This window comes from Dipodomys spectabilis, unplaced genomic scaffold (genome assembly GCF_019054845.1).
Source record: "Dipodomys spectabilis isolate Male_0828 unplaced genomic scaffold, ASM1905484v1 ptg000289l, whole genome shotgun sequence".
Taxonomy (NCBI): domain Eukaryota; kingdom Metazoa; phylum Chordata; class Mammalia; order Rodentia; family Heteromyidae; genus Dipodomys; species Dipodomys spectabilis.
This window is the reverse complement of record NW_024870966.1, coordinates 3,656,213-3,683,581: the sequence shown is the minus strand read 5'-3', so window position 1 is coordinate 3,683,581 and position 27,369 is coordinate 3,656,213. Positions and strand designations below refer to the sequence as shown.

The following is a 27,369-nucleotide window of genomic DNA, read 5'->3' as shown; positions in this document are numbered from 1 at the left end:
AAGAAAGAAAGAAAGAAAGAAAGAAAGAAAGAAAGAAAGAAAGAAAGAAAGAAAGAAAGAAAGAAAGAAAGAAAGAAAGAAAGAGAAAGAAAGAAAGAAAGAAAGAAAGAAAGAAAGAAAGAAAGAAAGAAAGAAAAAAGAAGGCAGGGAAACAGAGCAGGTACTCCAGACTTACCTGCTTGAAGGTGCCACAGTTTCTGTAGGGAATTGTGAATATCACTTGGGTTGGTGTTATCTGGGGATGACACAAGTAGCTCCCATTCCACCAGGGAATAACAATATCTCTGGCCGAGTAGCCCAGAGACTGGAGGTAGCTCCTGCTCACACTGGCTAGCATGTGATCCGGCAAACAAGACAGACCTGATAGATAAGAGTAATGAAATACACTGTCAGCAGCCCAAAGTCCCACAAGACCTACCAGACTCTTCCCATATAAGAGTCATAGGTCAAGATGGCTGAGAGAGTGATCGACCCATGACATGCATGCTTGCAACTTACATAACTGAAACCCACCACGTTCCCTATAGCTCCATTCCCTATAGCTCCAATCAGCCCCACTGTCGCAAAAGCCCAAGGAAGACACATGGACTTAGGAGTTCTCGGATGAACAATTGGAGTCAAATGTTTTGCCAAGTTGTAGCATTTATCCATAAAGTAAACTAACTCTATGATGAAATTATAGACTGTGTCATTTAGCCATAGAGAAAGTCAATGCTTCAAATCCTGACTACATAAGAACTTGGCCAATGTACACATTAGTCCATAGAGCATCTCTACTGGAAGTGGCTGTGACCAGTTCCATTTCTCTTCAGAGAGAAACCAAATGCATTAAGCTTCAGAATGGCTAGTGTCCCATCGTCTGGGAAGGTTCAAGCCAGATAAACATCCAGGCCTTTGGCTCCTACTTCTCACTGTGTGTTGAGAGCATCATCTTACATACTCTACCTATTCTCTACTGAACTCAAAAGCCAACACCCACCCCCCTCATCAGTCAGTGCTGGCTCTTGACCTTGTTTGGGGCATCTGGAGTCCCCAGACTCACAAGCAATGACCTCTTCTCAAAAAGAAACCCATCATTGGATCCTTAATGAGGATGCTTTATCTCACAGCTACAAACCAGGTGGGCAGAAGGAGGCTCCCTGTGATATTCCCACTGCTAACCAAGCATTTTCACAAGGGAACTTACTGGTGCTGTCATTGGATCTGACGGAACGGTATTCAGCCCGGAACCCTCTCCGTGTGATGCTGCCGTCCGTGACGAATCGAACTGACATGAAGTTTGATGAGGAGGTGAGCGACCTCACAGCCCCATCACAAACCCGAGCAATGATTGGGGAACTGTGTGAGGGGCCATTGAAAACCTCAATGTAGTCATAGTTGCAGCCTCCTTCCAGCCTGAAGAGACAGAACACACCGGTTAGCGCCGCTGTGTACAGAATCTATTGGACCTCAGGGAGGGGGTCAGAATTAGTGCCCAGAACCCTGATGGCGTCCATCACTGAACAAAGTTGATGACTGACTTCCTAGGTCAAGGGGCCTTATTCTCCCATCAGCCACCATACTTGAGTCTTGGTCCTGATTTTGAGGTCACACATCTAAAATCTATAATCCCTCTCTTTAACGGCTTTTTACAGAAAAATTAAAGAGCTCATATCATGACTATTTTTCCCATCCAAGAATCATGTTTTTCATAGGACAAAATAAATATCCATGAGTGTGTATCGACTGGTAGAAATGAATAATTGAATAAATACACATTATACAAGTAATGTCTCTGAAACTCAGTTTTCTTATTTACAAGGGTGAAACAGCCCTGTCTGTGCAGATTGGAGAGATGTGTGAGCCTCAGATGAGATAAGCTATGGAAAAGTGCTTTAAAAATGTCATGGTTGGCGGGACGATGAGTTAGTAGGGTGCCAGTTAAAGAACTAGCCTTTGTGTGTATGGGGGGGGGCGTATCTCAAGAACATTAAGTTCAGCCTTTGTATGTAGTAACAAGCGACAATACAAATAATCTCTGGCAAAGCCTAAATGACTTTCTTAAGGCAGAGAGTTCCTTGAGCGCTACAAATGCAATACAGAGAAACTATTTTGTTCCGTGATGATTGTTGGAGAAGAAGGCATGGAACCCCCTTGTCTCTTGGAAAATATCAGTACCTCTTCAGTCACCTGACTACCCCCTCCTTGGATAAACCACATACATGCACTTCTGGGGAGGCCCTGTGCTGTGAGGCACTGATTTCCACTTGTAAGTGGATGAGGAATGGCTACTCCACAATCTGCAGCGATGACGTCCCCACCTCAGCCCCAGAACTCACGGGAAGAAAAAGGAGGGCGCGGGTAGCAAGAGATGCACAACACGTGCAGTTCTTCCCAGAATTATTTGCATTAGAAACCTTAAGAACGTCTCCACTCCTAACCACAATCCCTCCCTTTCATGTATTTTCTCATTCCCTGGTGACCTTCCCAATAATCAGTGAGAAGATTTTACTTTCTTCTTTCAGGCTCAAGAAAGTTGACTGGTTTCCCATGGTCACGCATTAAATGAATGACAGCTCTAGAGCTTTAGACCACTCCTGCCATCACGCCTGACCACTCCCTGCCAGTGGGCTGCTGCTCGACTAGGTCAAAAACTGAACCTCTAAGATAAAATGGCACCTAGATCCACATCTTCCCTGAATCTCTAAGCCTCATACACACTCTTTCCAAATATTTCCCATCAGATTCCCAAGGCATTCCGCCTTCCACACTCACTGAACATCTCTGAAGGTAATAGTCACGAGGTAGTTGCTTGGGACCTTGATATCCCACACACATCTGGCGTTGTTTGGGTAATTGTCAGGGTAGAACGGGCTGGAAAAGTACCCTGATGTCTGAGACAAGAAGCCTCCGCAGGAATAATTTACTGTGAGAATAAAATGGAAATGCTGATGATCCCTAGGCACATTATACAGTCAGAGGGTGGGGTGGGTCACAGTTTCTAACAACAAGTGATCTAGATCCAGATCATCACTGAGGCCCACGGGACGCCCACCCTCCCAGGGGACGGGCTATGCTGAGGTAAGCTACCATCAGGCCCTTCTTCCCCAGCCAGTGTCCCTGTCACTAAGGGAAAGAGAAGTGTACGTGGGATCAGGGGAGGTGAGGAGACATCTCTGCCATAGATTTTTCAGGGACTCAGAACTTACAGTTAGGGTAGTCGGTGGAAGGAACAGATGCTGTTGATAAAGAAAAAGAACCACAATTAATTGTCTGGCATCCACAATTAATCCTGGGCCTACAGCAAGAGGTTGAACCCAGGCCTTGCCGTTGGGGACTTCACAGCTTACAAAAAGGACAAAATGTCATGAGAATGAGGCTGAGGTGGAGGAAAGTCAAGGGAAGGATAGGATCCAGAGACAGGGCTCCTGACCCAGACCGAATGGAGGAGAGAAAGCAGGTAATGGGGCTGGAGGGGAGCTGATAAAGAGGGAGGGAGGGCTTCTCGGGACAGAGGGACCCACAGATGACATGTATGGGCGTCCATGTGGGTCGTAAGGAGGCAGAAGACTCAGGGAAGAACTTGTGGGAAGCCTTGAAGCCTTGGCGCTCTTGAAAGTGCTGAGGATGCGAGTTTCTTCTTCCCCAGTGCTGTGAGTCCATAATCAAACACTTCTTCCCCTAATACCCTGCGTGCCCACCCAACCAATGAAAAGAGCAGGGGCTGTGCACGCAAAAGCCATCAAGAATGAGGCCAAAGCCCAGGGGAGGAGATACGGAGGAGCACTGTACTACAACAGCATGCTCTCAGAGGACTCCTCTGCCTCCTCTCTGGAGCACCTGTCCTAACAGGAGGGCTCCATACTTTCCTGCAAAGCTTTCCATTCACTTTGAAATAAACAATCTCTGTTGAACTTTTTCTTAAAAAACAAAACAAAACAGTGCAGAGGCTGAGAGAGACAGTCACATTGCACAAAGGTGCTCCTGGACCTCTGCTCGCTGAATCCAGAACTAAGCATGCGGATGAGAGCAAAGAGCAGATAGGAGAATGTGGGTGACAGCAGAGGGAAGCGGGATCAGCCTGGCAGCAGGCCAGGAAGGCCGAGGCTCACTCTGCCTCCCGCTCTGCCATAAGGCCAGGCTGCTTGGCCTGCCTGCCCAGGACAGGCTCTGGTGCTGTGGGCGTGGGACAGGAAGACCTCATAGGAGAAGCCCTCTCCTAGGGACTGATGGGAGATCCAAACCCTGGTCAGCCACGCCACTGAAGGATTAAGAGGGACAAACCCTTCTGTGGCTGAGCAAAAGAGCTCAGCCCTGCTGGGGCTGCTCATAGCAGGGGAGAGGGGGAATGCCAGGCCAGAGGGGTGTGACAGGCAAGCTACTCAGCAAGTGGATCACAGAAGTCCCACAGTAGCAAAAAGCCTAGGCATGAGGCATGAGATAAAAACCACAGGCACTTACGAATTGTCGTTACAGGATGAAGTCCTAAAATGAGAAAGAAGAAAAACATAGGTCAGCACATGAGAGACAGACAGGAGCTTCCAGAAGGAAGCAAGTGACATGAGGGGACTTGTCATCTGAGCCCCACTCTGAGTTATTCTGTTCCAGGGAAAGTCCGCAGCCCCTGACCACCCCATTATTTTGAGGGGTTCATCAGTATCCCAGGAAAGGTTACAGCCACCATGTTGTCTTGGACATAAAGTCCTTCCAGTGTCTGTGGGATGCAGCTGGCTCTCTTAACACCTGACACACAAGTCCACTTCTGCCTTTTTGCCCCTAACTGAAGATAAGAGTTCTTTGGACTTTTCCACTTGGGCTGATTAGAACTGTGATCCTCAGATCTCAGTCTCCTGCATAACTAGCATTACAGGCATGAGCCACCAGCACTCTGTGAAAAGCAGCTTTAACAGGTAACCAGAGATATGGGAGGTAGACTCAAAGCCAAGTGCATCCTATGTTCTGAATACCTACTGTCTGGGCCAGGCTTCCCGCTCCTGATGCTCACAAGGATAAGCTGGGAGTTGGGAGAAGCTCAGGCTTACAAGGATAAGCTGGGAGCTGGGAGAAGCTCAGGCTCAGGGGAGGCTCTTCACCACCCGCCTCTTCCAGGAACCAAACTGCATTCACAGGCCACACCGCCAGGCTAAGCTGGTACTTACCTCTCGGGAAGGAGTCGTACTCGGCATAAAAGCCAACGTTTTGGATGCTGCCATCACTTCGGAATCGAACAGTCATAAGGTTGTTGGAAGATGTAAATATTTGCCCACTGTCATTACAGATCTTTCCTAGCAAATTATTGCTATTTATTGATCCATCATAGATTTCAACATAATCGTAAGCACAGTTACTGGTAAACTCCAGCCTATAAAGAAAATATGGACCAAAGTCAACACTGACATTCCTACTGGATACAAGTTCATGGTCTAGGTCTTCCCACACTGCACTGGAGGACTTCCCTGCAGCTTTCTGGGAGAGAACTAAACATGGCCAAAGTTTACCCAGAGCACAGGAGGGTGGAAAGCACCCAGGCACAGACCCAGCCTAAAGCTCCAGGTGTGTCAAGGGGAGCGCTGCCCTCCTCAGCCCCCTGATGACCCTCACCTCAGGTCAGTGAAGTGCAGGGTGATACGATAGTCAGAACGGACTTGGATTTTCCACACACACAGGGCGTTGTTGGGGTAATACGCAGGGTAGGATGGACTGGAGATCACCCCACTGCCATTGTATAAGAAGCCACCACAACTTGGAGCTGCTGTAGAGAAGAGAAGGAGAGCAACATCCCCTTTACCTTGAGGTGCTTCATGACAAGCAACTGTCTTCTAGGTGAGCATCTTCACATTTCCACCCTCCAGAGTCTAGTCCATGATTTAATGATGATTAATGGATATTATTTAATAAAACTATGATATGGCCATGCGATGCAGCATGGGCAATCCTTGAGCCTCGTGCTATAGAAATAATTTCAGTACCATAAGACACTAATTTTAAGGCCACAGGATAATTATAATCTATTTCAGGGGCTGGGAAGGTGGCTCAGTGGTAGAGTGCTTGCCTTACATGCATGAGGCCCTGGGTTGGATTCCTTAGCACCACATAAACAGGGTAAGTTGGAAGTGGTGATGTGGCTCATGTGGAAGAGTGCTTGCCTTGAGCTGAAGAGCTCAGGGACAGTGCCCAGGCCCAGATTTCAGATGCCATGACCGACAATAAAATAAACTATTATATTCTCTTTAAAGAAAATGAATGTTACGGGCATGCCAGGCAACAAACACTCACACCCATAAGCCTAGCTGCTCAGGAGCCTGCAGTATGAAGCTTGTGGTTTGAAGCCAGCCCATGGAGACAAATCTGGGAGACTCTTATCTCCAATTAACCAGAAAAAGATCCAGAAGTGCCTCACATAGCAGAACTCGACTTGAGAACTAGCCTTTTGAAAAAAAAAAGCTAGAGCATCAGCCACTGAGTTCAAGCCCTAGCACAAACATAAACAAGCCACAAATAAAGCCATAGGGCATGCTCTACCGTTATATGTGAATGTATGCTTTTGTGTTTGTGTGTGCTGTTTGACAAAATGCCAATAGCAATTAGGCACCAGGAATTCATTCTTTCCACAGTAGATCTTAAGTGGCAGACCATGGTAATGGGGCAACAATGAAGGGGCAGATACGACCCTGGACTTCAGGAAAGGCAGTTTGACAGAAAAGATAGCCAGGTCTTCAGCAAACCCTTCCCAATTCTGTCACTCCACAGCGTAGAGCTTTCCGGCAACTCTGCTGTCCCCAAGATAAAGTCTAGAGTGCTCCACCATCCTCAAGCTCCTCACTTATGTTTTGCAGCCCTTCCTGCTGTCACCTTCCTTCCCGCAGAGACTGCAGCTCCTTCCCACCTGGGGCCTTCTGAGCCGCCCATCTAGGAGACACCTGGTGATTGACACTGTGGCCTTTGGCTCAATGGTTTGCCAGAAAGCGTTTCCCATCCCTTTCTAAGGAAGTGTGCGAGAGAGCCTCCTCTTACACACCGCTCCTTCCCTTGACAGTGTTGATTCTACTTTAATACTTTGAAACACCCGAGCAGGAGATTTGAGTTTTCATGGTTCTCTAATACTTGTGCAAACATTCTCAGTGGCACTTTAACCCAACACACAACTAGGTGTTATAAAACTTCCCACTGAAATAGATACTATTTATCAAGGATCCTCTGCTAATCTGAAACTGAGCTGATGCTTATCTGGCAAATCAAATTCTAATGTCTGTTTTGTGGTGCTATGATGTGAACTCAGGGCCTCACCCTTGCTGAGCACTTGAGCTCCTGCCTGTGATTGGTGTGTCTTTACACATTGTTAAGGAAGTTTAGGAGTGGTGCTGGCATTTACCTATATTTCTAACCACTCAAGAGACAGATACTGGGACGATTGTGGTGTGAGGCCATTCTGTGAAAGTCTGGTGAGACCTACCTCAACACACACCGCAGGTGTGGTAATTGATATCTGTAGCCCCAACCATATAGAATACATACATGGGAAAATTATTTTCAAAGGGCACTATGGGAAAAATGAGAAAAAAACCTAAAAAATAACCCTCTCTCTCTCTGTCTCTCTGTCTCTCTCTGTCTCTCTGTCTCTCTCTGTCTCTCTGTCTCTGTCTCTCTCTCTCTCTCCCTCTCTCTCTCTCTCTCTCTCTCTCTCTCTCTCTCTCTCTCTCTCTCACACACACACACACACACACACACACACACAGGCTGGAAGCATGGCTCATGTAGAAGAGGGCCCTGCTTAGCAATCTGATGCCTTGAGTTCCACTGATAGTCCTGTCCAAAAAAAAGTGAAACAATGTAGAAGACCTATCTATCAAGATATTTTTCATCACATCATTTATAACAATGACATATAAGCCATCAGTTAACTAATTACTGGCATAGCCACTATGGAATAATATACAGATATTTGTAGATGGTGATGAGAAAAAATTCAAGGGCACCCAAGATCAGCCACACACTGTCTTTTCAGAGCAATGGAAAGCAACCTGTGAAAGTGGGCAAAGCACTGTGATATGGCTGGAATGAACTGTTCACTCCCCTTCGCTGTTCTTTCTTCCAAACCTTTGGAGACACTTAAAGAAGTAAAAATCCTTTAAGTCACAAGTACTTCTGACACTGATATAATGAAGAAGTCCCAGAATGGCTGATCTCCCAACAGGACAGACATGGTGGGTGTGGGCATGAGTCCTGGCATAGAGCCGTGGGCATCCCTAGGGTAATTGGCTTGTGCACACTGAGCTGGGGCGGGGTAGGGGTCTTCTTTATGGTTGGCCAGGCTTAGGGATAAAAAATGAAAATGGGATACTTACGCGAAGGAGTTGTATTTGTTACATTCCACCAATCTAGAAAGAAGAGGAAGGTGACAGGATTTTTAGTGACTGGTTTTTAGCTCCATGAGTGTTGCCTCAGGAGACATGTTAAATCCCTTATCTTCTATGGGGTTGGGGTGCTCAGCGGATGTGGAGGCAGGAGGATCGGATGGAGAGTTTAGGGCCACCTTAGGCAAGCCCAGAAAGCCTTCCCTCCGAAATGAAGTCCTTTCTCTAACTACAGAACTTCTCAGAAGAGTCCTGGTGGCAGCTAGTGGCCTGTGGAGGCTGCGGTTCACAGCACATTCCCACATAGTTCACACACAGCATTTTCAGTGTGGCACAAAGAGCAATACTTGCTTGTTTACTTGCTTGCTTGTTTTGTCCTGTGCTGGGGCTTGAGCTCCGAGACTTATACATCTTGCTTGTTTTTTTTTTTTTTTTTTTTGCCTAACAAGCAAGAGACCCTGAGTTCAAACCCTAGTGCCACCAAAAGAAAAAGAGCGGAAAAGGGAAGAGGGAAAGGGAGAAGGGGGGTCCTATTAGAAACCTGTCAAGATTATATGATATGAGTTCTGAATCTTTCTCCTGGTGGGACATTGACTTGGGACAAATAATTGCTCTCTTCCCCTTATGTACAAAAGCAAGCTGATAGTGAAGGATTCCCCCCCCCCCCCAAAAAAAGAGAGGGCCTATGAAAAGCCTAAGGAGAAAGTCAGTCTTGGACCTTTGGTTCCAAGCTGTACTTAGAGCACAACAGTAAATGTCCTGCACAAGGGAGCCAACAAGTTCCTTTCTAGCTAAGATTTTGAGTTGGGCTCCTGTCACTTGCAGACAAAAGCATCCTGACTCAAAGACCCACTTACAGCACAACGCAACTGGCAAGTGAAAGGAACCCTTTTCACGAACCTCCAAGTAACCTCAGCAGTTCCCCTCAGACCTGTCCGTTAGAGGGCTGAAGGCAATTGCTTTAGCTTCTCCCATATATACTTACCATAGTACGGAGTTGTTGTATGCCACCAAGCTAGAGGAAAAAACAAAGCTAGATTAGAGGGGAGGACTGTGACTCACAGCTGGGTCCACTGAGATATGGCTGGGACCAGAGGCAGGGGACTCCGAGAAAGCCAGTGGTCAGCAAACCAGCTCCGGAATATATCTACCACCTAGTCCCAAAGGGAACTTTAATTCTCTCCAGTAGGAGGGAGCTTTGGGAAAAGAATCACTTAGTCTCCTCCCATGTGGCTTTTGGTCTAGACAGTGCTTTCCAGCAGAAATAGCCCAAGACAGCTCTGCCTTCGGTCCCCAAGAGCACTGCTGTTGAGCGCCACAGGTCAGGAACTGGATCTGTCTTATCCTTCTGGAATGGGCAGAGCAAGAATGCTCCACAGTCCCCTCCTAGAGCTACCGGCTGGAGCTGTAAAGAGTATCAGGAGAGAGGAACACACGGGAGTGAATTCACAGTGGGACTTACCTGGAACGGTAGTCAATGGCCTCCGGACCGCTGCAAGAAAGGGAAGGTCAGGTCAGAGGCGTTACACCAAAGGAGGCAAAGCTGCGGTGCAAGGGGAAGATGCGGAGCAGAATTCCCCCCATGCCTCAGAGCCACCCCACAACACACACCCCCTGGTGGCTCCCCGGAGGAAGTAGCAGGCAAGGACCCAGGCTCTCAAGCCTCAGGTCCACTGTGTGCATACACACATCTGCCACCCTCCGCCCAAAACTCCTCCTTTACAGACCTTTGCACTGGATGCCAGAAGTGAATGATGGCAGAATCAAATTCTAGGAGTAGGGAAAGGTGACCTGCTCAAACTTGATTCTCAGGGAGGGAGAACTAGCTGGTGTGGGGCTCACCTGAGCAGACGACTCCAGCATCCTCATGGTGTCCGCAGTTATGGGAGAGCCAGCCCCGGTGGTTACAATTCCACAGGTACGACTCGTGCCCTGAGCAGGCCACATCATCCAAGACAATGGGTCCTGAGCCCTGACCAAACCGGCCACTCCCCGGAGCCGACAGGGCATAGCCACAGCCCAGCTGCCTGCAGACCACGTTGGCATCATTGTTGTCCCAGCTGTCATCACACACGGTGCCCCAGGACCCCTGGTACAGGATCTCCACGCGGCCCTGACACCGGTCTCCTCCATTCACCAGCCTCAGCGCCAAACCGGAATCTCCTGCTGGAGAAGACACAGGGTTCCTACTTAACCGCATTCTGTGCAGCTTATGAGGGTCAGGAAGCTGGGGTATCACCACTGCCCCTCCCTGAAGGGTAAAGTCTGAGGGTAAATGGACAGTGACTGGCTTCCCTGGGGTGATCCTGAGCAGCTCTCATCCATGCCATGAGAGCTCTGCTGGAGAAAGGCCGACCCGCCATCGCTCCCTATCTGGATTGTCCTCTTCTCTGACATCTTTTGCTCCCCCTTCTGCTACCATTACCTCTCTGACACAGCCACACATATCTGCATTTCCTGCAAATATACCAGGGAGCAAGCTGGAAAGAATTAGGTTCACTGGGCACTGGAAGAACAAGGCAGCTGCCCCTTGATGCTTCTCCTGATGCCTAGCAGAAGCAGAGGAAAACTGAGGAGGGTGAAGGAAGCAGAGCCATCTGCAAGCTTGACCTACAGGAGAGCACTGTGCATGTGCATCTTCACACCGGCATCCTGTGCTCATCAGCAAAGTAAGTGAGTGAATGGATGGTCTCATGTGAGACAGAGCAACAGAGATCAAACAAATGACCTCTAAGGACAAGGGAGGCAAAGACCTCTACAGAACAAGGAGAACAAATGACCTCTACAGAACAAGGAGAACAAATGACCTCTACAGGACAAGGGACACACCCTGGGTCCCTGGCAAAGGATGTCCCCAGTTCCCAGCCAGAAGATGATGGAAGCTCACATCAGAATTTTTACCCTCAACACCAGGCATAGAACCATTTCACTATGATGAAATCTATTTCTCACCATTCAGATGGGTGTGGGTAGATGACGCTTGTTCCTTGCATTCAAGGTGCCCTACAGGCTCAGGTTTTGTCACGGAGGCTACCTGGGAGTGACTGATGCTACCTTCCTGTTAGAGTCAAGGTTCAGCTACCAGAGGAACATCAGCAAAGATCTGCAGGGGGCCAAGCACCGCCCCCCTCATTCCCACTTCCCCCGCAGCATGGGGCAAAGGGTCTGCCCCAGTCATTCCAAATATGTGATTCTCCTCCCAGACTGAATGAAATTTCCCAGCCCCTCTGGGCTCAGCGACTGCCCACGGAATTTTCTACGACCAAAGGCAGCTGGATGATGCATGGGGTACGGGGCACCCCACAACCTGCCATCGGCCCTCCTGAAATCATCTCACTAGTTGGAGGAAGGAAGCAGCCTTTACCTCCTTCTTAAAGACTTAGTGAAAACAAAGAGTGAGAAACAAAGACATATTCAATTTGAGTACAGCACAATAACCTATCAACTCTGCATGGTACCACCAATACCCAGAGACCAATACCCAGGGCCCAAATGTCCCTACTCAGATCTGAGCCTGGATGGGCACCAGCCCACAGGGCCCTCTGTCTAAGGAGGGAGCAGCAGAAGCATACCACAAATCAAAGGCACCCACAGGAAGCTGTGGGAGCAGGGTTGGGGGACTGATCAGAAGCTGTCCCAATGGGGGGGGGCACGGATCTTGGAGGCCCACTTGTGCAGATGACACCTGTGTCTGCATGGTGTCTGCAGTTGTGAGAGAGCCAGTCTGGGTGGGGCAGTGCTGATAGTGAAGGATTTCACTATCCTGGTAGGATTCACTTCCCAAGCAGCTCACATCATCCAGCACAACCGGCCCTGAGCCCTGACCACACGGGGCATTTGCTGGGGCTGAGGTGGCTGAGCCACAGCCTAGCTGCCTGCACACCATGTTGTCATCACTAGTGTCCCATCTGTCATCACACAGGGTGCCCCACCCCCCTGGTACAGGATCTCCATCCGGCCTTCACACCAGCCACTCCCATTCATCAGCTTCACATCCAGTGCAGTATCTAGAGGGACACAGAACACTCCATCCATCTCTCCCTTGACTTCAAGGATGCAAGACATGGTCTTCACTAAGGCGTCTTAGGAAGGGACAGGCTCACAACAGATCACCAGCTTGGCCTGCTCTGTTTGCCACTGAACCCACAGAGACAGGGGCAAGGCAGCGACTCCCTCCACCCCCCACCTATCCATCACAGAGCCGATGCTTACCTGTTGATTCCAAAGTCCTGAAGGCAGGTGATGTGTGTGAAATAGGCCCTAGAAAGAAGAGGTAAAAATCGACTTCAAGTGAAGGAAGGACAACACTGAGTGCTCTCCCCACCATACAAGACTCATCAGCAATTCCACTTGTAGCTTGTGCCACAAACTCCTTGGTCATGTGCAAAGACCTCATCCATAGGAAAAAGGCCCTGCCGACCCCATGGCTGACCCCCATCCTTCTCCTCCTGGGATGTTCTTTCCAGTGAAGGAAGCTTTGTCTGTTCCTTTGCTGACCATGTGCTGATGGGTACACGTGACACCACGGTGCACACTGGGATACCCAGCGCCAGAAGAGCAGGGTGTAGAACATAGGAGAATCCATGCACTGGTAACTAGAAACTTCCTCTTACAACCTCGTGTACGCCTTCCTCTGGGTGCAGATGCGGCCCTGTGAAGTCTGGGGGAGTCTCTAGGAGTAAGGGGCACAGGCATCTGGCTGATGTTAACACGGCGCTTGCAGGCCAGAGATGATCAACATCACTTCCCACTGGACCGTGTCAGCCTGGAATCTAAAAGGACCAAGGCTCATGGGATGAGTGACTCCATTTCTGAAGCTGAAAACATCACCCACTGAGCCCCTATCTAACTGTCTGAGGCAGACCTAGAAGGCTTGAGAAAAGAAGATTGCTTCTGAATTCCAACAATTCTGACGGTGGGTGGAAAAGCATAAACATCTCGAGTCAGGACGCTGGCACTAACCTGGAGAGATGGTAGTCTGGCTGTAGAAATCTATGAGAAAGAGAAGGAAGGTTAGATTCACGTGCACGCATGCCTGCCTGGAATAACAGGTGGGAGGATTTACAGGCTGAGCTGATGACCCACACATCCCCACACATGTACCAGCCAGGGGAGCTCTGAATCCCTCAAGCACTTCAGGTAGCTCCCCTGTCCCCCCTCCCAGCCACACCCTGCATCTGTGTGCTTGAAGGTCACTCTCCAAAAGCAGGAACAACACAGCGACCCTTGGAGAGCCCACCACAGCCTCTGCATGACCATGCAAAATCCATTTTCAGCAATGAGTCATTACAGACCCACTGATGCATCCTCGAGTTGAAATGAATCTGGGGCCTGACATGGAGTCTAGCAATCTTCCCTGCAGCCATGTTCCAGCCCTGTCTGCCTTCACTTGCTGCCTGCCTCCTTGCTGCCTGCCATCACTGCGCCTCACCTCCAGCACAACGATCCCCTGAGACCTCTGAACTTTTCCCATAAAGGACTGCAGCCTGGACAGAGGAGGCTTTATCAACCACATCTCCTAGGACAGAGTGTCAGGACACTCTGGGAAGGGAGACAGCTGGTTGTTCCTCAGCTATAGCCACGGCTTATTGCTTCTGCCCTCAGGATACTGGACCGGGGCCTTTCTCATGGTGTTCAATGACTTCCAAGACAACACGGGTACTGTTTGCAAAAGCCAATATATGTCAAAACACCACGGCTACGCAGCCCCGAATTGTACCTCGAGGGTAAACTCTCGAGCCACTGGGTAACTATGAGAGATGGAGTCAAAGCTCTGAGTGAAAGTGGTATTTTCTCTGAATATTCATGATCCAAAATGGGAGGTAGATATGAGTGGCATGAGATTAAGTTCTACTCTTAGAACTTAATCCAGTTGATGAAAATCCACTCTTGATGAGGGGGACCTGGTAGGTTTGGGGACCCACCTGAGCAGACGACTCCAGCATCTTCCTGGTGTCCACAGTTATGGGAGAGCCAGCCCCGGTGGTTACAATCCCAGAGGAACGACTCGTGCCCCGAGCAGGCCACATCATCCAAGACAATGGGTCCTGAGCCCTGACCAAACCGGCCACTCCCCGGAGCCGACAGGGCATAGCCACAGCCCAGCTGCCTGCAGACCACGTTGGCATCATTGGTGTCCCAGCTGTCATCACACACGGTGCCCCAGGACCCCTGGTACAGGATCTCCACGCGGCCCTGACACCGGCCTCCTCCATTCACCAGCCTCAGTGCCAAACCGGAATCTGGTTATAGACAGGGCGCAAAAAGGACATTTATCATCAAAAGCTGTTTTCTGGGCCTAACTTGCATAGCTGGTATATAGCCAAGACCAGTCCTCCTGCAGTTTAAAGTCCACACAACAGTATGCATTGTGTGCTCCTTCCCCAGGGCCTCTAGCCCCTTACCTTTATCCTCACCCCAGTACCACGTCAGGATGCCCACCACACACCAGGCTTTAGTCACTGAGGTTATCTTGATTTGCCATGACCCAGGTTGATCACCCTGGATGGCAAAAAAAAAATACCCGCCCTGCCTCTACCTTGCAAGACCCCCAGGGACCCCTTCCCAGGGACCATAAAAGCTGGAGATGAGACTCAGAGCAGGGCACCCTGAAACAATACAGGTCTTACTCCCACAGACCTGGAGACCTTTGTGGAAGATTATCTTATTCTGAGGCTTCTGACTCCAAAGTTTCTTCTGAGAGAACTCAACCCTCACCCTACAGCCCAAGGATTTTTGTGACCTGAAGAGACAGAAGGGAAGTGGGGGGGAGGGGGGGGAGGAGAGTACCTGTTATAAATGTTTCATCAGGAACTATTGTGCCTATGGGAGAAGAAAAAGAAGAGAATGTGTGAAGAGAGGTAGGTCTTGCTTGCTGATTCTCATAGAAACCTGGACCAGGCCGCATGGCCTTCTTTGTTGCACCTGTATTTTGCCCCTTTGAATATACTGTAGTTCTTTACTCTTAACCCAGTCAAGAAGATGTCTGAGGTCTTAAAAATCATCCCCCTCCAAAGTCCCAGCAGCATGGTTGATGCCTCCACATCTTGTATCGAGAAGGTAAAAGAGCTTCTCAAACAGGAGCCCACTTCCTCCCTCAACACCAGACAGGAGACTCGGCCTTCTGAGACTCCAGTTTCCACCAAACCAACCGACAGGGATGCAATAAGGTAGGAGATGATTTCAGCCTCCTCCCACCCTCTGGAAAGTGACCCCAAGCCCAGGCGGGAGGGTTGTTTACATCCTTGTGCAGGTGTGGCAATGGTGTGCCTCCCACTCCTTGAAAGACAAGGAGAAAGGCTAAAACTACACTTGGAAAAGGTTCTTACCAGGAAGATCTGATGACAGTAATCAGCTCCTGAAATCTCTCTTGCTCCCTGTGTGTCTGCCCCAGGCTCCTATTTCTGAACTCATTCATGTGACAAAGGCCCTGCTGTCAATCAGACTGCCACTTCCATCTCTCTGAATTTGTGACATTTTCACTCAGCTAGAAAACCGCTGCCCTCCATCATGCCCAATGACTTCTGTGTCCTTATGGCTATGGTTGCCCTCACACTACCACTTGGGTAGAAGGGTGAGAGGCACCAGACAGCAAGCCGACTAGGGCAGCATGAGGTTCTGTAGTGAGGAATGCACCAGAAACTTCCATCACCTCCTTCCCCAGGTACTGCCCGTCCTCTCCTGGATACAGACCTGCCCTGTAGAATAAGTATGCTACAAAAGGGGGCCAGAAAAACAGAGCCACCCCAATCCTAGTACACAAGAGTACACTGCACACCCGTGCGGATGTATCTGCACAAGGGCATACACTTGCGCCTCCATGAAGGAGAAGAGTAACCAGTGTCATGGGCTGAGGCAGCCCGGCAGGGACAGTGTGAGGGGACCCCTGGCAGGAGAGGAGTCCCCAGGAGAGGCTGGAAACTCATATGAGCATTCCCTTTTTGGGTCCAGACACAAAAATGCTAACTGTAAATAAAAGCTCCTATTTCTCACCACCACCCACTCCTCAACTCCCACCCCCCACGCCATTAAATGGCTTCCACATGCTCCTGTGGTGTCTGCATTAAGGTCACAGTACAGAGAGACAGGCTTTGTCACTGCTGGTCAGCCAGGCTGTGCTGATGAGGTTAACTTCTCATGGCAATCAAGGTTCAGGCACCCAGCGGATTTAAGCAAGGTTAAGTATCAGCACTGCCTTTGCCCTGGCCCAAGCTCCTTGCTCTTCAGACATGGGACACACACACACACACACATACCACACCACACCACACCACACACATACCACACACACAACACACACACAAAAAACACATACACACACACACACACCACCATACCACACCACACATACAACACACACACACACACACACACACACACACAGAGGTAACTCCAAGCAAGAATCTCATGGAGAATGAGAGGGGGAACTGACCCCACCCATCCTGGAGGTTTTTCCACTATACTTCATCCACCGTAACCAGGGCACTCAGCTTTATGTCTGAGTCAGGAAAGCTGGAAAATCTCACAGGACTTCTCCCTACACTAGAGACCCTAATAGAAGCAGTTCTAAGAAAGCCCACTCTGTGGCCTATGTCCAGACAGATCATCCAAGCCCTTCCACCCCTCATTCTTGTCCTGGTTTTAGCCAATTGCATCAGAGAGTTGGTCTGATCTGCTACTGTTTCTGCTACCAAACAGTAAGTTAGAATAAAGCCAGTCTCAACCTCAGCTCTGTGTCCTGAACTATAGAGAAGAGAAAGAGAAGGTGGTCAAGGACACCTTGCCTGACTGGCCCACGCTGACTCCTAAGAAGGCCATCAGCCTTGGTGTGGAGAATGGCCTTGATTTTTGTCCTAAGGCCTAAAGTTCTCATGGGAAAGGAGAAGTGAGTTCCCTTCTCCAAGCCCAGGCTGTGAGAACCTCCAGCTTTATTGACTGTGCCTCATATCTTTTTCTGGAGGTGCCCAGCCAGAAAGGTCAGGATGACCCTGGAAGGAGGGTCACGAGTTCTTACTATGGGTTCACAGGAAGGGCACGGCCAAGGATGCCACCGAAGCAGGTCTGTGCCTGTCTCTCTGACCAGCATGACAGGCTGCCCAGCAGTCTGAATGGATGCATGAACACTGGACATGGGAAATAGGATCCCAGACTCTACTTCGGAGCTCCTTGGAGATTCCTCATCCTATTGATTCCCCTCTGTCTGGGAGAAATGATCCATGGAAGAGATGTTTGTTCAGGCCTGAGGCCTCTTGGGGAGCCGAGCAGACCTCCTCCTAGGCCCTCTGCCCCTGCTTTGGATAGTGATGAGCCCACGGGTGCACGATGTGGGCAGAGAGACTACAGGGATCCCACACAATGATCTTTACCTTCTGGTGTTGGCGTGTGTTCCTCACTGAGTACTTCTGCAGAGTGGAAAAGAAAGAAGAGGTCATTGGATGTTGTCTCTCACTGGCAGAGCGGTAGGTCCCCGTTTCCCCTAGCTCAGAAGCAAAGGGTGGGAACATACTCCCTGAAGGCTATGATTGCTAAAATGCTGGTTTTTTCCCCTTATGAAAAACCACTGATCCTTCTGTCACTTTGCCTGTAAGATGCCTTCAAAAGTGTATTTATTCTGCTCCTTTCTGCTGCTTCTACCTCCTCTGTGTCTAATCTCCATCTAAAAACAAAATCACCTCATCCTAGTCATGAGATGGGTCTCCAAATGACATCTGGCAATTTCCATAGCTGACAGACACTCTCAAATGACAAATAGTTGCCATCATTGAGATATCCCAAGGAAAATGACCCTAATCAGAAAAGAAAGGTCATTTCTAGAAATGCATTCTGGAATGCCAAAATAAGCACATGCACAAAGTGGCTGCACAGAATTCTGTGAGCCTTTGGGTCATGCATTCCTAGGGGAGGCTGGCCTGTCATGGTCACGCCCTTGTGCGGTGGTAGGCACATAGTCCAGGCCACACGGTGGGTATCAGGGACCGCTTTAAATAGAAACTCCTTTCTGGAGGACACATGATGGACTGGCATCCTGGGAGGGCTCTTTGTGGATTGAAGGACGCCTTGACGGTTGAATGTAGCACCATGTGAACAGATGAGAAAGACAGCCTTGGGGGTCATTGAGTTGCATGAGGGAGACTTCCTCTTTTACCTGATGTGTTTAGCATCATTCACTTACCTTTTAATCCCCCAAGAGAGCGCATATTAGCCACTCCTCCATTTTAATCTGGTGCACATTAAAAGCAGTGAGGACCAGCAGTTTCCCCATCCTCTCCCACCTTCGCAGAAGGAGAGGCTGTGGCTAACGCCAAGGATGCTCGCGACGCCACTCATCAGAGCCAGCCCATTGAGTGACGGCATCTGCAAACTCTGAGGGGAACCTCGGCTTTGGACCATGGGCGGTCCCTAGACCTCTCTGAGCCTCAATGTCTTTGTCCGTGCAAAGCAACAGCCCTTGTTGTATAACAGCAGCTAAAGCGAGACTCACAGCAGAGCAAGTGAACAGTGCAGTGTGCGTGTACGCGTGTGCTCACATACACATGCGGTATTGCGTTGGAGTGCGCATGCAAGCGTGAGAGGCCACAGCCACGCTACCTGAGCACGTGACTCCGGCGTCCTCCCTGTGGCCACATTCGTGGTTGTACCAGCCATCGTGGCGGCAGCTTGACAGGTAGGGCTCCCATCCCGAGCAGTACACGGCGCCCAGGAGGATATTCCCCGAGCCCTGACCAAAGTGAGCCCCGCCCAGGGCCGACACGGCCCGGCCACAGCCCAGCTGCCGACAGGCAACCTCTGCATCCTGGATGTCCCAGCCGTCATCACACACGGTGCCCCAGTGGCCTTGGTACAGGACCTCCACCCGGCCCTGACACCGGTCACCGCCATCCACCAGCCTCAGTGGCAAACCTGCATTGACACAGCGGAAGGCCTTGGTCTCGGCACCCTCTGCCCTGTGGCTTCCTGGCCAGTGGTGACGCTGCCCAGCACCCCTCTTTCTCCTTCCTCCCTAGGCTGCGTCCTTCTCCAATTCTTCCCCTTGCGATTTTAAAGACAGCTCTCTTCCCCCTCTTCTCGCTCTCCTACAACTCCCCCAGAGAACTTCATGCATGCCCTCTGAGGACCCTGTTGGCAGCAGGCCCCAGAGCTACCTCTCCAGCTCTGGCTCTGCTCTGAAAGTCCCATCCCAGAGCTCTACACCCAGATTCTGGGAAAGTGGTCCTTACAACCATCGATCATCACCAAAGTTCCCTCCAGCTTCCCTGCAATGCCGCCAGGGAGCGCTGTGGTTCAACCTTGGATGTGAGCACCACCAACATTTTTACTAAAAGTAAGTGGTTGTGGTGACAAAGTTAAAGCAAGGAGGTTAGAGACAAGTGTTCAATCATTTTAGATATAGCACACAAAAAAAATACATAGCGCTCTTCTATCTACACAGGGCTGGGGGTGAGGCTTAAGCAATAGAGCACCTGTCTATAGAGTACAAGGCCCTGAGTTTAAAAAAAGAAAAACAATTGTGTACACATAGTTCTTGTTAGCAAAACAGTGCTCCTATGACTACACTGAGAACGTAAGTTCTCACTCGGTACTGTCCCAGGTGTGAGGGGGGTAGGGGGTGGGAGGAGGGGGGGAGGGCAGTTCCCAGTGTGTCCTCGTGTGTGGGTTAACAAAATTGTAGACTCCTCAGCCCCGCCTCCATCTCTGTGTTAGCCTCTCCCCAGAGAGGGAGGTGAATCCCCAGCCCTTCATTTGACTGATGTACTTGATTTTACTCTGTACTGAATATGGAGGTGAGGCAGGACAAAACTGAAGAACGTGGCTCTGCTGCCAAATGGCCCGTCAACGCTATCGCCAGAGGAAGTTTCTGTCGACTTTGTGTTTCTAGAAGGGACACGCATCGCACCTTTATGCTAGCCTCGTGTCAGTTACTAAGGCGACATTTACTGTCTGGAGGATTTTTAATGGGTTTCATCGCAACATCTGGATTTATTCTCAAGAAGGAAATAACTGCGTCAGGTGAAAAAAAAAAATCAGTTATAAACTAAACCGATTCTTTTCAAAGTACTTACCAGTTAGGAAATCTGAATCTGTACCTGTAATGGAAGAAAAGAAAAATCAGACATGTGTCCTGACAAAAAATCCTGTGAAGGAACGCACCTGATTCTGACACAGAAACAAGCAAGGATGTATGATCCTCAGCCAGCCCTGACCCCCGGGGCAGGGGGTGTTCACCTCTGCTGTGTGGCTTCCTGAAGAGCCACGCCAGTGTCCTTCTCTAACCAGTGCCTTCCATGGGAATCCAATGAAAGAGTACAAACACTCAGTTGAAGATGCCAGCTGTGTCTGGGAGTTCCACTCTCATAAGTTCAGCAGATGGAAAGTTGTGGGGAAAGAGGCTGCAGATGTACTAAGCAGGCAAAGGTTTCTTCTCTTGCCACTATTTCCCTGCCCAGTGATTTGCACAGCATGGACACTGGGTTAGGAATTGGAAGGAGGAATGAGGAGAGGATTTACAGTCTACAGGAGGAGATGTGCAGGCTGGATGCCATTTTACATGGGAGACTTGAGTATCTGAGGGTTTGGGCATCTCAGGGATTGTAAGACCAACCCCTGGGGACACGGGGGACAACTGTTCTCAGTGACAGTGAAGATGTGTGCGCTGTCATTCTGCTGAGGATCTGGTGGAAGGCCAGATGTTGGCGTTCACCAGCACACACCTGCACCTCTGTCCTCCCTGCCATACCAGCTCTGCATGGGAACATTCAGACTAGGTGCTCTACTAAGTTCTTGATAGTGCTGAGCTGAGTACCGAATAAGGATGATACCCGTGCCCCAGCAGAGCAGTATCACTGCAGATACCCATAGATAGCACGCTACACAGACAGATGCTGGCCAAGATGCCGTGAGAGAACAAGGCAGCCGCGGTGTGTGTGAGTGTGAGTGTGTGTGTGTGTGTCTGTGTCTGTGTGTGTACCTCGGTGTTTGGGTTTAAGTATGCAGTGTACCTGAAGTGTATCTCTTTGCATATTTGTGTGATACATGCATTTATATGTGATACTGTATATGTCTCTGCATGTTGCCATGTGTGTCTTTGCGTGTGTGTATGGGTATGTCTCTCTGCACATGATTGTTTATGTATCCATCGTTGTGTGTTTTCTGTGTGCCCGTGTGTGCATCTGAGTGTAAGAGCATGTGTGGTGGTGCATGCCTGTAATTCTGCCACTCAGTAGGCTGAGGCAGAGAAGCCCAACTTGGAGCTACAAATTAAGACCCTGCCTCAAAAGAAAAGGAAGCAAAATGAAACAAAACAGAAACAGGACGTAGAAGAAAATACCAGCAAAGGGGCATGTGGGGGACTGAAGCAAATGGGGGTGGGGGCCGGGGAGCCCAGATACCAGGCTGCAGCTGAGACTTGGTGAAGCCTCAGGCTTTCTCTGCATTCCACAGCATTCAGCAGCTACAGAAGATGAGACCTGCACTGCCCAGCATGTGATCGTTCAGTTAAGAACAGATCAAGAAAGGAGGGCTGGGCTGGGAAGGTAGCTTAGTGGTAGAGTGCTTGCCTAGCATGCATGAAGCCTTGGGTTCGATTCCTCAGTATCACATACACAGAAAAAGCCAGAAATGGTGCTCAAGTGGTGGCTCAAGTGGTAGAGTGTTAGCCTTGAGCAAAAGCAGCTCAGGGACAGTGCCCACGCCCTGAGTTCAAGCCCCAGAAATGGAAAAGAAAAGAAAAAAGTTTTAAAAAGAAAGGAGGGCTGTCCTGAAGGATAATTAATCACCAGCATGGCCTGCTATCAAAGCGACTCAGAAGTCCCCCCACCACGCAACACTACCCACGCTCAAATACCTGAACAACGCTGAAAGTCCCTGCATTCAATGTTCTCCTTCCAGGCACGGCTAGTTAAATTGCAGGAGGACTAAGAATGAGGCTGAGCAGTATGCCTGGAATGAGTTCAAAAGGAACGACTACTTGCTCAGTTTGAAAAACACTGGCCTTGAAGAAATGAGACCCATGGAAGGAAAGTTGGGGGAAAAAATGGGGGCCAATTTTGGATTTAAAGAAGAGCAATGATGCTACAGAGAGTTCGCACACACCCCGACCCAGCCTCTTACATTCTCACCACTGAAGTCATCCAGGCACAGCCTATGCCTGTCCACTAAACTATCAGCTTTATTTAGAGTTCGCCAGTGTCTCCTTTTCCAGAAGCCAGTCCAAGAGCCACAGTGCATGTAGGAAGTCACATGTGGATAAAACATTAGGGAAATGCCTAGAATAGGAACTCTGGCCTTTCCAAGGCTCCTGTTATGAGCCAGACCTGACCTGGGTGACCTGACTCCTTCACGACCCTCTGTGGCGCAAGGAAACATAACCCCCTTACAAATGAGTAAACTGAGGCTTACAGTGCCCCTCCCCCAACAGCTGGCCAGTGGCAGAGACAAGGACAAATGCTTAGGACAGAAGTGGGCGCCCCTATCTCTGTTGCCCTGTGAGGCCTGGGTACACAAACTGCTAAGAAGCTCTCCGGTGCTGAGCTGGCTGCACCCCCCACCCCCCCTCCCCCCCACCCCCCAACCCCACCCTCACTCATACTCTGCCCCTGCCAGCAGAAGGGAGGACTGGCTGGCCATCACTGCTGCCCAAAGCCAGGGGGCTTCGTTCTGAGTTCACATCTGGCCCTAGCCGCCCAGGAGCTGCTATCCTGGAACAAGTCACAGATCTGCCCAGCCCTGGTGTCTCCATCTACAACAAGGAAGGATGGCGCCAGACTTTGTGGTTATTGGCCGAGCTGCCTGAGAAGACAAGTGAAGCGAACTACCACGGGCACGCGGGTGAGCTGCTGGCTGGAGCAGCCTGGGGAAAATGACAAATCCTCGCAGCCCCAGGACCCTGCTGCCTTTGTCCCTGTGTGGACAAGGACCTGGCAGTCTGCTCCCCACCCTCCAGAGCTGACAGGACCCCAGGGCACTGTCACGGAGCCAGAGCAAGGCTGTCCCCGCGAGAAAGTTGGAACTAGGGCCCTGCTACCTCTTTTCACACGCCGCAGGACCTGCCCATCCCTCACACCGCCCCCAGCAGAACCCTGAGCCCAGGCCTCTCCCAGCCTGTGTGAGAACACTCCCTGCAGCGGTGGACCGGAGGCCTTGCTCGGGAGATGCTGCTTTCACAAAAGCCATCTCTCAAGTGCACCTAAAACTTCAGAGCACCCCCAGGAAGAGAGGGATAGTTCTGGAAGTGCTGTGGAAATTTGACCATTTTTACCTTTCCCTCCTGAAATTCACAAATCCGACGCAAAAAAGGGATGTCAAGTTGGGGGAGGGGGCTGAAAGGAGGAATGAGAGAGAAGAAAGAAAGATGGGTGGGGGGAGGAAGGAGGTAAAGAAAGAAGAACGGAAGAGGGAGAGGGAAGGAAGATGATCGGTGCTAGATGAGAGAGAGCAGAGAAAGGCTGAGATAGATAGAGAGACAGAGACAAAGATCTCGCTTTCTGATACAGAGACCAGAGAGGTGGAAAGAGACATGAGGAGGCAAAGAGAAAGATTCAAGGAGAGACAGACAAACAGGCATGAAGGGAGAGAGACAGAGATAGAGATAGAGAGGAAGACAGGAGGACAGGTGGGCAGAGACAGTGGGAGGAATTCAGAGGAAGAGATAAAGAGCGACAGAGAGAGAGAGAAGACAGACTGAGACGAGAGAAGGGGAGACAGACACTGAGATTCGCCAGTCACAGAGATCTGCCAGCGGCTCTTCCAGTGTTTATCGTCTGATGCTGAGAACACAAAGCCATGCTAGAGCGACTGAGCTGCCAGTCACTTGTCTGAGCAGTGAGTGGACGGCTTAGACTTGGAATGGAAACGCATTCCTGTCTCTGTCCGTTACTTGACCCAATTGTGCTCAGCAAATATTGCTTGTGGAGTCAGACACACCTGCAGAGGGAAGGCATGGCAGGGGCACTTTTTCCTGTTTCTTACCAAGAGTCCTAAATTGGAATTATAATGAGAATCATTCCTTATTTTTGTAGCATACAATCCAACCTTGTGCTGAGCCCATTCTGCTAAACTCTGAGGCCTCTTCGTCTTACATCTATACCTTTCCTGAACCCTACGAGCTTTTCTAATCCCAATCAGTCATTTATTTCACTGAAATCACTGAGGTGATGATTAGCTTGTTCTTAGGATAGCCAGAAACCAAACCAAACCAGAACAAAAAGATACCTTCCTTCTAAACACCAGCAAGTACTTACAACGATCAACAAGAAAGTCCTTGAACAAAACTCAATACCAGAGAGACAGGCAAATGCCAAGAAACAAGATGATCTGACCTGCCAGAACTGGGTTTGCATGGTCTAGGGAATGATCAGAATAATTAGACATAATACCTGCAGAGAGAACTTGACCCCATAAAAGACATGTTGCGAGAATGACCGTGGAGATCCCCATGTTGCTGGTTCCTCTCCCTTGGAATGGAGATTCCTCACCATTTATACACATCTAGCTGAAAGGAGGCGTGTCCTCCAGTGGTATATTTCTATTGCTGCCATAAATCAATATGAAGGAAGTAAGGGACTTCGTTAATCTGTGAGAACAATTGGGGTGTGTTTGATTGATTGCCGTATGCAACATCTGGCTATTGCCCAAAGCAGAGACATTAGAGATATAATTTCCAACTTCCTTCTAGGTGAACCTAGAAGGCTCCCAAGGGCTTCCTGAGAATGGACTTGATTTTCCTTTTGGAGAGTTTGAATTGTCCTGTGGAAAGCAGGATGTGGGCTACTGGGCAAATAGGAGGCCAGTGCCATGGGAGAGAGCATCTCTTTGGGACGATTTATCCTGGCAGGGCCTTCTTTAATTGGCTCTGGAGGGCCTTAGCTAGCCACCAAAGAATGAGAATGGCATTACTAACCACAGTAGCAGGCATGAGAGACGATTCCACAAAGACCATGGGCCTCCAAGAGGTGGACCACCTTGTTCTGCATTTCACACTAATCCAAGAGCTGAGAAACACGTGACCGCACACAGAACCACCTCCACCATCTCATGTGGATTTGACGCTTGCCCTTGACGTCACAGTGTACGACACCCTATCCTCTGCCCACCTTGCACACCATCCCTTCCCTCTCTCTGGCTCTCTGTCTGTCTGTCTGTCTCTGGCTTTGTAATACAAATACCATCTCACTCTTTGAGATTGTTTCCAGATGCAGATAATCCTTCACACAATATGGAGATGGTTGTCTGTCATCTCTCTGTATCATGTCATGCTCCATGGTTGGAAAGGGTTGGGGGAGGAACAGATTAGCAGTGTCACTTTCAATGCGTTCCTGGGAGCAGAACCCTGCCTCTTAGCAGAGATAGTGAGCCCAGCTATCCCTCAGCCCTGAGACAGTGAGCCCAGCTATCCCTCAGCCCTGAGACAGTGAGCCCAGCTATCCCTCACACCTGGGCTCCATCGCCATGCACTGTTCACTCATGGTCTTTGTGCTTCATTCTAGAAGGACACTGCAGCAGACCCTGGCTTTGGATCTCACTGAGCATCAAGTAGGGTCCACAGGATTACAGCTGTGTGTAACCCACACGTCTGTAATAAGCTGTGGGGTGAGTGAGGTTCACCACCTTGTATGTCAGATCCACATGTAGATGTATGTCATTCTCAGAGATGGGAAACTGGGGCCTCCTCTGTAGAGTGCGTACCACAAAAGCAAACTGATTCTGTTTCTCTTCCAACAGACTTTTGAGCCAGGCGCCGGCGTGGCAACACTGGACTGAATGCAGTGTCACTCGGCCCCAAAGCCAGGACAGCTCAGCCGGACCACAGAGGTCCCCACTGCCAGCAAGGTAGTGCAGGAGAGGGGGCTTGAGCACTCTGGATAATTTTCCCGGCCTCACCACTGGACGCCCTCCTTTTATAGGAATCAGCATTAACAGCCCGAGGCAGCGAGGACTTGGTAGATGGCCACGAGCAGAGTGGAGAAGCCCCTCTCTTCACAGGCCCAGTCAGGCCAGGCCCTGGCCAGCCTCTGTCTGGAGGTTGTGCTGGATTGCCATCCATCTGGACAAGAGACCACGGGACCCTGGAGATGACCAGAGCCCCTCCCACCTCCCAGAGGGCTCTGATTTTGAGCCCAGGATCATGGAACCTGACAGATGAAGCCCATGGAGCCAGGAAGCCGCTCCGGGAGCATCTGTGGGAAGGGCTGTGCCATCTTGGGGGCGTTTAGTGGCTGGATCCCAATGACCTCTCATTGGATGTCAGGTTGATACTCCCCCCAAGTCTGATTTTGCCCTCCTGTAGCCTGCTATCATTGATGGCCGTGGTTTCCACCGTTGAGTGTCTCTTGTGGTATCTATCATGGCCCTCAGCGGTGTCCTCCAACCACCCCATAAAGTCCTCACTGGATTTCACCCATTAGGTTTGGAAGGCAGCTAAGGGTCATCGTCCCTGGCTGACCATGCACTGTTGCAGTACCCCAGATGGAGCAGGTCCCCACAGGCTGTTGAAGTCGGCAACTGAGAGCAGCTGGCCCTGGCTTCCCAGGGTCTCTGGCTGGGGACACTGAGGCACCGAGGGGAGAGGTGATGTGAGACCTGCCATGATGTGCAGGACGGCAGTCAACTCGGATCTGACTCCTCCTCCCTGAAGGATGGGTGAGCTTAGCGATCGCCAAGATGCAATGCAACCACAGCTTCTCCCAGTAACATGCAGCCCCTAGTGAAATCTGATTGTACCCCTTCCATCGTTCCCAAAATAAGACTGAAGACTGCCACCAGGACTGAAGGGCCCTGCACAACCAGACCCCACGGCCCCTCCCCTTCTTCACACTAGATAGTCCAGCTCTGTCTTTGGAGGACTCTTTCCCCAGATAGCTGCAGGATTGTGTTCCTAGCCCCTTCCGGCTTTTCTCTAACATGTCACCTCCCTCGTGACTCCTTTCCTGACCCTGACTCCAGTGCTCTTTAGCCTCTCTCTCTCTCCCCACCTGGTCCCTGCATTTTACTTCTGGATTCTCTTGCCTGTCTGCCCCCACCCAAAGGCAAAATCTACAAGGCA

General features: G+C 50.0%; 1 protein-coding gene across 1 annotated transcript in view; it reads right to left on the bottom strand.

Moving 5' to 3' along the window:
- Dmbt1 (deleted in malignant brain tumors 1) overlaps positions 1-26,524 on the bottom strand; it is a 33,387-nt gene extending 6,863 nt beyond the window's left edge. The window contains 20 exon segments of the mRNA XM_042701351.1: positions 176-360; positions 1,187-1,395; positions 2,755-2,905; positions 3,189-3,218; positions 4,441-4,464; positions 5,139-5,341; positions 5,581-5,731; positions 8,325-8,357; positions 9,319-9,348; positions 9,796-9,846; positions 10,176-10,519; positions 11,955-12,097; positions 12,100-12,266; positions 12,269-12,415; positions 14,258-14,575; positions 14,954-14,957; positions 16,954-17,007; positions 18,916-19,286; positions 20,393-20,416; positions 26,464-26,524. Of these exon segments, the coding sequence (XP_042557285.1) occupies positions 176-360; positions 1,187-1,395; positions 2,755-2,905; positions 3,189-3,218; positions 4,441-4,464; positions 5,139-5,341; positions 5,581-5,731; positions 8,325-8,357; positions 9,319-9,348; positions 9,796-9,846; positions 10,176-10,519; positions 11,955-12,097; positions 12,100-12,266; positions 12,269-12,415; positions 14,258-14,575; positions 14,954-14,957; positions 16,954-17,007; positions 18,916-19,286; positions 20,393-20,416; positions 26,464-26,524 (2,700 nt within the window).
- Positions 26,525-27,369: the final 845 nt, after the last annotated feature.